At 40.5% G+C, this 12115-nt stretch overlaps 1 protein-coding gene across 1 annotated transcript in view; it reads right to left on the bottom strand.

Annotated features, from left to right (window-relative positions):
• Positions 1 to 10746, bottom strand: part of SYCP2L (synaptonemal complex protein 2 like) — a 53684-nt gene extending 42938 nt beyond the window's left edge. Inside the window, exons 1-5 of the mRNA XM_073329632.1 lie at positions 10738 to 10746; positions 9228 to 9293; positions 8201 to 8338; positions 7979 to 8098; positions 6643 to 6747 (exon numbers count right to left, since the gene is read on the bottom strand). Of these exons, the coding sequence (XP_073185733.1) occupies positions 6643 to 6747; positions 7979 to 8098; positions 8201 to 8338; positions 9228 to 9293; positions 10738 to 10746 (438 nt within the window). The remainder of the gene's footprint in view (positions 1 to 6642; positions 6748 to 7978; positions 8099 to 8200; positions 8339 to 9227; positions 9294 to 10737) is intronic.
• Between the last annotated feature and the right edge of the window lie 1369 nt (positions 10747 to 12115).

Below are 12115 nucleotides of genomic sequence, written 5' to 3' on the forward strand. Positions count from 1 at the left end.
AGAATTAGTGATAATAAGGAGTTTTTAAAAATATATTAGAAACAAACAGAATCCTGACAATGATATCAGCTCATTACTAGATGGAAATGGTAGAACTATCAATAATAATGTAGAAAAGGTGGCAGTATTAAATATTTTGTTCTGTATTTGGGGGAAACAGATGATATAATCATATCATATGATGATAACACTCTGTCCATTCCACTAGTAGCTCTGGAGGATGTTAAGCAGAAGCTATTAAAGTTAGACTTCTTTAAATCATCCACTCCAGATAACTTGCATCCAAGAATTTTTAAAGAGCTGGCTGAGGAGCTCACTTCATCATCAGTGTTGATTTTCCATAATTCTTGGAGCACTGGGGAAGTTCCAGAAGAATGAAAAAAGCTAATATTGTGTCAATTTTTTTAAAAAGGGTAAATGGGATGACTTGAGTAATTATAGGCCTGTCAGCCTGACATTGATCCTGGGCAAGATAATGGAATGGCTGATATGGGACTCAATTAATAAAGAATATAAAAAGGGTAATGCAATGAATGCCAATTAACGTGGGTTTATGGAGAATAGATCCTGTCAAACTAGCTTCATATCTTTTTTTAAATAAGATTACATACTTGGTTGAGAACAGTAATAGTACTGATGTAATAGATTTAGACTTCTGTAAGGCATTGGACTTGGAACTGCATGACATTTTGATTAAAAATTAGAATGATATCAAATTAACATGGCACACATTAAATGGATTTAAAACTGCCTAAATGATAGGTCTCAAAATGTAACTGCAGACAGGGAATTATCATTTAACAAGTGTGATCCCACAGTGGGTCGTGGTGAGCTCTCAGGTGACACTGTGGCCAAAAGAGCTAATGACAGGTTTCAGAGTAACAGCCGTGTTAGTCTGTATTCGCAAAAAGAAAAGTAGTACTTGTGGCACCTTAGAGACTAACCAATTTATTTGAGCATAAGCTTTCGTGAGCTACAGCTCACCTCATCGGATGCATACTGTGGAAACTGCAGAAGACATTATATACACAGAGACCATGAAACAATACCTCCTCCCACCCCACTCTCCTGCTGGTAACAGCTTATCTAAAGTGATCACTCTCCTTACAATGTGTATGATAATCAACTTGGGCCATTTCCAGCACAAATCCAGGTTTTTGTTAACCTATCCAACTATACTCTCAGCCCAGCAGAAGAAGCTGTCCTATCTCAGGGCCTCTCCTTCTGCCCCTCCACCCCCACGAGCATGATACAGTTCTGTGGTGACCTAGAATCCTATTTTCGACATCTCCGACTCAAGGAATATTTCCAAAATACCTCTGAACAACATACTAATCTACAGAGGCCTCCCTACCAACATTACAAAAAGAAGGATTCTAGGTGGACTCCTCCTGAAGGTCGAAACAGCAGACTGAACTTCTACATAGACTGCTTCCGCCGACGTGCACGGGCTGAAATTGTGGAAAAGCAGCATCACTTGCCCCATAACCTCAGCCGTGCAGAACACAATGCCATCCACAGCCTTAGAAACAACTCTGACATCATAATCAAAAAGGCTGACAAAGGAGGTGCTGTTGTCATCATGAATAGGTCAGAATATGAAAAAGAGGCTGCTCGGCAGCTCTCCAACACCACTTTCTACAAGCCATTATCCTATGATCCCACTGAGAGTTACCAAAAGCAACTACAGCATTTGCTCAAGAAACTTCCTGAAAAAGCACAAGATCAAATCCGCACAGACACACCCCTAGAACCTCGACCTGGGATATTCTATCTACTACCTAAGATCCATAAACCTGGAAATCCTGGGCACCACATCATCTCAGGCATTGGCACTCTGACAGCAGGATTGTCTGGCTATGTAGACTCCCTCCTCAGGCCCTACGCTACCAGCACTCCCAGCTACCTTCGAGACACCACTGACTTCCTGAGGAAACTTCAATCCATCGGTGATCTTCCTGATAACACCATCCTGGCCACTATGGATGTGGAAGCCCTCTACACCAACATTCCACACAAAGATGGACTATAAGCCGTCAAGAACACTATCCCTGATAATGTCACGGCAAACCTGGTGGCTGAACTTTGTGACTTTGTCCATACCCATAACTATTTTACATTTGGGGACAATGTATACCTTCAGATCAGCGGCACTGCTATGGGTACCCGCATGGCCCCACAGTATGCCAACATTTTTATGGCTGATTTAGAACAACGCTTCCTCAGCTCTCGTCCCCTAACACTCCTACTCTACTTACGCTACATTGATGACATCTTCATCATCTGGACCCATGGAAAAGCAGCCCTTGAGGAATTCCACCATGATTTCAACAATTTCCATCCCACCATCAACCTCAGCCTGGTCCAGTCCACACAAGAGATCCACTTCCTGGACACTACAGTGCTAATAAACAATGGTCACATAAACACCACCCTATACCAGAAACCTACTGACTGCTATTCCTACCTACATGCCTCCAGCTTTCACCCTGACCACACCACACGATCCATTGTCTACAGCCAAGCTCTGCGATACAACTGCATTTGCTCCAACCCCTCAGACAGAGACAAACACCTACAAGATCTCTATCAAGCATTCTTACAACTACAATACCCACCTGCAGAAGTGAAGAAACAGATTGATAGAGCCAGAAGAGTTCCCAGAAGTCACCTACTACAGGACAGGCCTAACAACGAAAATAACAGAACGCCACTAGCCGTCACCTTCAGCCCCCAACTAAAACCCCTTCAACGCATTATTAAGGATCTACAACCTATCCTGAAGGATGACCCAACACTCTCACAAATCTTGGGAGACAGGCCAGTCCTTGCCTACAGACCCCCAACCTGAAGCAAATACTCACCAACAACCACATACCACACAACAGAAACACTAACCCAGGAACCTATCCTTGCAACAAAGCCTGTTGCCAACCGTGCCCACATATCTATTCAGGGGACACCATCACAGGGCCTAATAACATCAGCCACACTATCAGAGGCTCGTTCACCTGCACATCTACCAATGTGATATATGCCATCATGTGCCAGCAATGCCCCTCTGCCATGTACATTGGTCAAACTGGACAGTCTCTACGTAAAAGAATAAATGGACACAAATCAGATGTCAAGAATTATAACATTCATAAACCAGTCGGAGAACACTTCAATCTCTCTGGTCACGCAATTACAGACAAAACAAAAAAACTTCAAATCCAGACTCCAGCGAGAAACTGCTGAATTGGAATTAATTTACAAATTGGAAACTATTAATATAGGCTTAAATAGAGATTGGGAGTGGCTAAGTCATTATGCAAGGTAGCCTATTTCCCCTTGTTTTTTCCTACCCCCCCTCCACCCCAGACGTTCTGGTTAAACTTGGATTTATGCTGGAAATGGCCCACCTTGATTATCATACACATTGTAAGGAAAGTGGTCAGTTTGGATGAGCTATTACCAGCAGGAGAGTGAGTTTGTGTGTGTGTGGTTGGGGGGGGGGAGGGGGAGAAAACCTGGATTTGTGCTGGAAATGGCCCCACTTGATTATCATACACATTGTAAGGAGAGTGATCACTTTAGATAAGCTACTACCAGCAGGAGAGTGGGGTGGGAGGAGGTATTGTTTCATGGTCTCTGTGTATATAATGTCTTCTGCAGTTTCCACAGTATGCATCCGATGAAGTGAGCTGTAGCTCACGAAAGCTTATGCTCAAATAAATTGGTTAGTCTCTAAGGTGCCACAAGTACTCCTTTTCTTTTTTTGAAAAGAGCTAATGAAATCCTGGGATGCATAAACAAGGGAATCTTGAGGAGTAGTACAGAGTTTATTATACCTCTGTATTTAGCATTGGCAGGACCACAGCGGAATACTGCATTCAGGTCTGTTGTCCACAATGGAAGAAGGATGCTGATAAATTGGAAAGGATTCAGAGAAGAACCACGAGAACGATTGAAAGATTAGAAAACATGCTTTATAGGATAAGTCTATACTGCAACAAAATACCCATAGTTGGCCTGTGTCAGTGGACTTGGGCTCATGGAGCTCAGACTGCAGGACTATAAAATTGCAGTGTAGACATTCCACTTTGGGCACCTGGGCTCCAGCACACTCCTGAACACCTACACTGCAATTTTATAGCCCCGCTGAATAAGCCCAAGTCCACTGATATGGGCCAACCATGGGTATTTTATTTCAGTGTAGACATTCATAGGGATTAGACTCAAGGAGCTCATCTATTTAGTTTAACAAAGAGAGGATTAAGGGGTGATTCGATTACCAACTATAAGTATTTACATGGGGAACAAATATGGAATAATTGGCTCTGGACTCTAGCAGAGAAAGGTGTAATATAATCCAGTAGCTGGAAGTTGAAGCTAGATAAATTCATTCTGGAAATAAGGTGTACATTTTTAACACAGAGTAATTAACCATTGGAACAATTTAGGAAGGGTCACAGTGGCTTGTCCACCACTCATAATTTTTGAGGTCAAGATTGAGTGTTTACTTTAAAAGATCTGCTCTGGGAATTATTTTCGGGAAGTTCTAAGGCCTGTATTATAAAGGAGGTCAGACAAGACCTTGGAATTTATGAATGGAGACAAATGAAGGAACACAAAAGGAACTGACCTAAAAAATAAGGATAGGAAGACAAAAAACTAGAACATAATGCAATTATCTATTTTTAATTTTAAAATATATGAATTGCCCCCCTGCACCCCCAACCATGCATAAATTATGGATACAATTCCACTTCTGGGTTTATTAGTGGCCTGAACAAGACAATTTAGCTCCACCAAAGTATCTTTTATAATGTCTTAATTATAGGAAGACTTCAATTATGATTACCTGCAATTGCTAATTGTGCATTACTGTGGTCAAAACAGGTTTTGATATGTAGACTTCACTCTACAGCTCAGCTCATGTACAGCAAAATAGGGGATGGCATTTTCTATATACACATATTGCAAGATAGCTTATACAAACCATTTTCCAATTCTCAATAATAGAAAAAAAATGCTTCTTTTCTGATAGTCAAAGCCTTAGCACCCCAAACTTATTAATTTTAATCACATTTTCAATGAAAATGAGAGAAATTAGAGCGGATTAAAGATTGAAATTTCTAAACCACAGAAAATTCTGATATTTCAACATTTCTTTTTGTCCTGAATTGGGGACGAAAAATCAATTTGTTTGTTTGTGGAATGTTCAGAAAAGTGTTTATTCAACAATGCTGAAAATTTTTGTTTAGGCCTGATTCAAGATTAAGTTGTCTGCCCCTGAACAGCCAGACTACATCTTCTGTTATTCACTGTGATCACAGGACTCCCATTCTATGTTATGATAGTTAAAGAAAAGCAGAGACCATGGTGCACCATTGGAGATGTAGTCTGGCCAGGCAAACCAGAGAGGGAGACTGGGGTATCAGTCACCTTCACTACAATTCTCATGAGGCATTGCAGCAGCTCAGAGAGACAGATTACATGTCTCATTTTGGCTTGGGTCAACATTTCAACTCTGTTTGACTAACTGAAATGTTTCAGTTTGGATCAGCCTGACATGAAATATTTTCTTTTCATTTCTGGGAGAGGAGGGGTGCAAGAGTGTCAACAAAAATTTCTAGTGGATTTTTTTTTTTTTTATTTTGCAGGATCTACGTTTTCATCAAAAAAACATTGATGGAAAATTCCCAGCCATCAGGTATGGTTAAAGGGATCAACAGACAGAACATTTAACTTACTCTATAAGTATTAGATAGGTTTCCCATCAGGGCACAAAAGTATCTGCTCATAAAAGTGAGCATTAGCATGTATTAAAATCCAAATTAGTAATAGCCACTCCATTCTAATGTCTCTTTTTTTAAAGGAGGAGCTTTTTAAGAGATGCCTCCTTGACTACCTAGGATTGTAAGAAATACTCATACTCAGTTATAACCTTTCAAATTGCTATTACACATTAGGAACGTCTCAAAATTTGGAACACATTCATGAGGGGAGCATTCAAGGAAAAGGCATAACACCACTATGCAAGTTCTGTGTTTATGTGCTTTTCTGCTTGTTTTCTGAGCTACAACAGTCCTTTATCTCAGATGTATTTCTCAAGAAACAACAAAAGGGTGCCAAAAGTTTCCTTAGGTTTTTTCCTTAAGTTTGTTGAGTTATTTAAATAAAAATGGTGTTCATTTTGTTAAAAAAAAGAAGAAAAAAGGCAAATTCTGGTGTTTCTTTTCTACAATGGTGGTGTTCTGAAAGAATAAACTGCCTTTCTAGTAGGTTGCCCTAGGATCCATTTCAAACAAGCTTACTGTAGCTCTTACTTCTTTTTACCATCTACCCCGAGCTGCACCAGTGCAAACCCATAGTTCCGTTTACATTAGTGCAACACGATTTGCACAGGTGCAGTGTAGCCTGGTCTCAAAACCATACCACATTACATGGTATCTGTATTATGGAGTTACACTGATACAACTAAGACCCAGATTTTTAAAAGGTATTTAGGCATTGCTGTGCTCACTATTGAAACATTTAATAGATTTAGGAGCCTGAGTAACTTAAATTGTTGCAGTAGAAGATCACTAGTAAGTGGGGGAGGCAGGGGTTTCTCCAAAGAAGAAAGCAAACTGATTTTTGAGTGTGTGTACTTACCAATGCAGAGTCAAAGAAATCTTCCACAAGTCTCAGCAGAGATTTATTCTTTGCTGGCTCTATGAGGATCAAAAATTCTCTTGCTCTTTCAAACCAAGATACCATGTAAAAATTAAAATAATTAATAAAGCAGAGATTGCTAACAACAATTCAGCTGTATGGATTTTCACCTCAGGTGCATCAGTGGCTTGATATATTACATGAACACACAAGATTGCTTGATCACTGAGCTTAGCAGTGCCACATTACATTAAAGAAAAGGAGTACTTGTGGCACCTTAGAGACTAAGGTCTTCATCGGATGAAGTGAGCTGTAGCTTACGAAAGCTTATGCTCAAATAAATGTGTTAGTCTCCAAGGTGCCACAAGTCCTCCTTTTCTTTTTGGGAATACAGACTAACATGGCTGCTACTCTGAAACATTACATTAAAGGTGACTCGTAAGTGAAATTAGTAGAATCCCATCTTTTTAACAGTACTTTGTGCTATTATTATTATTATTGCCTCCCCCTGCACCCACTAGTTAAGAAAAAAAAGTAACAGTGAACAGCAGTTTCTTTTTTCAGCAGCTCACCTTTCCTCTGCCTTTATGGTCCCGTGAAATCTACATCCCCACTCCATCTGACCCCTGCTCTGCTGTCATGCTCCAGCACACACTATGCTGGTGACATTATAGCTATTGGGGAACTCTTCTGAAGGAAGTCTTTTTTTTTTTTTATTCTCTACTGAGGGTTTTGCAACGTCTCTTTATTTTATAAAGAAATGCTGTTAAACCATGTGAAATAATACACAAAAGGACACCTCTCCATCCTGTATAGGTTACAGGGAGATCTAGGATTCTGTAGAGGTTTTGTAGTAGGCGCTTGTAAGGGCTTTGCAGAAGCTAGTTGGCCAGCCTGCAACAGTGGATTGCACATTGCAGGACCTAAAAGGAACCAGGTGAGGAGAGAAATAATTTCAGCTCACATGCAGACTGTCCCTCTTAACCTGGTTAATGGTGAGTATTCAGTACATTGTTTATAAAAAGTTTTTAAAAAGTAAGACTGCTTTCTTTTAAATACTATATAAATAGTATAAATAGCAATATATACTAATGCTTCTATTCTAAGCAATGCAAACCAAATGTAATATTTAACTGAAATTGAAGACAAAGCAATTAAAAAAGCCCTCCTCAGTTTGGTGACCTAGTTCATTTCATCCATTAAAAATTATCCCTGGGATTTGATTTCAGAACAGTCACATCCTAATGTTTTCTCTAAAATAAAATAAATAAATAAATCTCATCTCAACAAATGTCAGTCATTTGATTACAAAACTAAATGTGAATATTATACTTATCTTTGGTATCAGCCCTTGCTGAATAAGCAAGCTTGCCCCTTCTTGAGGATCACTTTTAAAGTACATCTGAATGCATTTCAACAACAAGGAAACATTTTGGAATTCATTCTTGTCCAACTCCTATAAAACATTTTCCACCATATTTTCACTAACATAATTGTCTAAGATAATAATTATTTAATTTGAGTTTTAAAATGATACAGTATAAATTATGCTACTTGCCTTTTTCAGCACTTTGTCAAGTTGGTTAAACAATTGTTTGCTGTATTTTTGAGGAGAGTAAATTTCTTTTTCTTCAAACAGTTCATTTATTTTCTGAAATCCCTTTCCCTTGAAAGCATCAGTTATGAGTGATTCAAGCTGTGCAGGAAACCATGAAGAATGATCACTTTGAAAATAATCTTTCTTCTTTGCAAAAATTTTGTTTATCTTCCCACCTAAAGCTCTTTTAATTGTTGTAGCACTTGTTATGGCGTGGGGGGCAGGAGTGGGAGAGAACAGGACTTTCAATGAGAATTAGAGCATTAGATTTTTAACTTGTATATCACTTCCTGTAAAAACATGGGCATAAATTTTAAAAAGTGACTAGTGATTTGGCATGTTTCAATTTTTCAGTGTTTAACTTCAGGCACCATCAAAGGGCCTGATTTTCAGAGAGTGGATACTCTTAATTCTTCCAACTCAGACATTTCTTAATTCATTTTATCACTTCTTAGCATTCTCTAGCCAAAAGATGAAGTTGATAGTTATCTACTTGACTTGTAAATACTGCTAAGATACCAAAGTTAACTGATGCCACCTCCATTTAAAAATTTACTTTTTCAAAAATCTTTGTTTTTTATACACATTGCCCATTTGTGTGTGTATATATATATATGTATATATACACACACAGAGTTATGCAGATGACTATGGCCCTGTTCCTGAAGTCAGGGGTCCTGTCCAGGCATATCTGAACCCATGGATGGACTTCTATCCAACTACATCAGATGGATTCACTAGCGCAGACCAGCTGCAGAATTAGGGCCTACATTTGGCTCATAGCATATTAGCCTTCTTGCTAAATGTTCTGTTGCATATACAAACTGATAGAAATGGAAAATGTATGTCATTATTTATTCACTTTTTTGACCACATAAAATTAGGCAGTTGAGAGTATGTTGAAAATTGATATATATAAGATCACGTCAGTAATGGCTGTTCAAAGGAAGGTGAAACAGTTTGCAGAGGGTTATTAAAAAGTATTTACATAGTATTCTGTTCTGGATGCCATGTTTCCCTTTATCTCACTGCTCTGTTCTTGACTTTCTTCCTCCTTTAAATTAAAAGGAAAAGGAAAAAATGGCACTCATTGCTGCTCAAAAAGTGAAAAAATGTACTTGGTTATCAAAATCTCTTTTGATCAGCTATTTTTACTTGCATGTTTTTAAAGACACTATTTCAAAATTTCTCCCCAATCTTTCAAATGGCCATTGCTTAAAAGTAATAACTAATCCCTAAAACAAAATTATAAATATGGCAAGCCAGGTTCTCATTCCATTACAGGCCACTCTGCAAATATGCAGTTTTACAATCAAATTCTAAATTCAATTATTCTCTCCCCAGCCCCATCATAAGAGTTTCCACAACTAGGGGGGAGACTGCAGCAGTTGGAATGGTAACAGTCTGCCAAAACAAAGACAAACAATGTATGTGGAAGAAAAGTCTTGCTACTAATTTACAGAACCAACATAAGTTTTATAAAAAGAAAAGGAGGACTTGTGGCACCTTAGAGACTAAGTTTTATAGTTACCATTTCCCAAATTCTGTAAATGAAAGTTTACCACAATTAATCTAGATTTAATTTTGCTCTAAAAGCTACAGAAATCTTCATTAAAAATAATCCCTCCCTCTCCCCATCATCATAACAGTTGGGATAAAGTGAGCTGTAGCTCAGGAAAGCTTATGCTCAAATAAATTTGTTCGTCTCTAAGGTGCCACAAGTCCTCTTTTTCTTTTTCTGAATTCAGTGGTAGATTTTAATATCCAAGGACAAACAAGGAAGAGCTCTCAGCTCTGGAATTCATTTCCCTGATTTTCTTCCAGAGCCAAAAGCTTTTGGCCTTTAGGTCACACCAAAGACTAGAAGCACTAAATTGAGGGCTAGTTTTTATTGCCTAAATAGCCTTTATTGACACCATGATTCCTGCACTATATTTTTGTTTCTTTAACCAGAGACAGATCTTTGCAGTGGGGACATCTGAGGTGGTAAATCAGCATCCTTACAGTGCAGCCCAAGAGACACATGGAACTGCATGGGGTAGCATGCCTACAGGGCATTGGGGGTGGAGAAGAAGAGGATGATTTGAAAGGGATGAACAACAGGGATCACACCGTAAAACCATGCCACTAGATGGACACCGAGGACTGAGGGCGATGGGCCAACCGATTTTAAAGCCAGTTAGAGGGCTAGAGCCCCTTTCCCAGACAAAGGGGACTAAGAGCCAAGGGAGGGAATTGGAGAGGGGCCCAGGGCAGAAGGCCGGTCCCTTTTGCACTTGGGGGGAAGAGATTTGGAAAAGGAGGAGTCAGAGCCCCCTTTACCTGCCACAAGAGGCAGGGGACAGCCCCAGGGGGCGGTGGGAAGAGGAAAGTGAGAGAGAACGAATACCCCCCGGCAGGGACAGCGGGAGAAAGATAAGCCCCTATCAGCTAGGGAGCTAATCCATGGGGCAGGAGCATTTCCCGGTCTCGACCCCCGGCACGGCGCGCGCACTCACCTTCAACATGGTGCAAACCCCCGGGGAAGGGAAGAGGCGACCGCGAGCCACCCCAGCTGCACCCTTAATGAGACGCCGGGCAGCCCTCGCGTACTGCCCAGGTGCAGCTGGTTACGCAGCCCGGCGCGCCCCCTGCCTCGCTCGAGGGGACAGCTCGGCTTGCGCCAGGGACCCGGTCCCGGGAAAGGGGAGCCCAGAGAGATTCCGCCTGGGGGGGGATCTGGGGGCGCTTCTCGCTACGGAGCGTGTCTCCAGCCTGAGCAGCGGGCATGGCGCTTTGCGCCCCTCCAGGGGACAGGAATGGGGACCGACCCCGGGGAGCCCGCTGCAGGCTCTGCATCGCAGGGAACTTAGATCTCCTCACAGAGAACTTACAGTGAGGGCTGGTTTCTACGGGGGGGGGGGAAGTAGCAAGGGTATTTCTCCCTTCCACGGTAGGGGTGTGTGATTTGGGGGCAGGGTCCCCTCCGCTAAGCGAAGGGAGACATGGAGGCTGCAGTAGGACCGCCAGATTTGACCGGTGATTTTCAAACTTGTTATATGGGGGGAGCATTGTAACTCTGTGTAATAAATTCAGCAGTATCTCACAGTAGGTTACTAATTGTACAATTACAGATGTTTTGAAGGTAGGGAGAGTTGTACAATAGAGAGCTCATGTAGATGCTACTGCACTAACCTTTAAGATGCAACCAACTGCAGACCAAGGAGACTGAACACCAATCCTTGGCTTCTGTCGCCCTACTCATTAATACGGATTACTCCCAGCAGTTAGTTTGAGGAAGAGGCCCACGGATTTGTAATAATACGTCTTCAGAACTAATACAATGAAAAGCTAAATACTGTTCAAACCCATGAAACACTTTGTAGGATCAAGGCCTTCGATTGGAAAACACTTGAAGCACATGCCTGACTTTATTCATATGGGTCCCATTTAGGTCAATATGTTTAAGTAAATGTACGCAGGTGTTTAATTGCAGGATTAGGCTTTAACTGGTTAGGAAGAGAAACAATGAAACCGCCTCTACACAAAGTAAACAAACTGAAAAAGAGGAGAAAATATTTTTGCTAATCTTTCAGTTTTAGAAACCTTAAAGGCCACTTGCAATTATACTAAATAAAAAATTTGCAGACTATTTCCAAATTGACTGTGTTCTTTCAAAGCTGATACTAAATACATAACACACGTGAGACCGCTAGATGGTATTCATAAACTGTTCAGGAGGGGCCTGAAAACTTTTCTTTTTTTTTTAGGTTTCAGAGTAACAGCCGTGTAAATTGGTTAGTCTCTAAGGTGCCACAAGTACTCCTTTTCTTTTCTTTTCTTTTAGTAAAATAGATATACATTGGGCCTGATTACAACTGTGCAAAGTAGCAAAAT

This window comes from Lepidochelys kempii, chromosome 2 (genome assembly GCF_965140265.1).
Source record: "Lepidochelys kempii isolate rLepKem1 chromosome 2, rLepKem1.hap2, whole genome shotgun sequence".
NCBI lineage: Eukaryota > Metazoa > Chordata > Testudines > Cheloniidae > Lepidochelys > Lepidochelys kempii.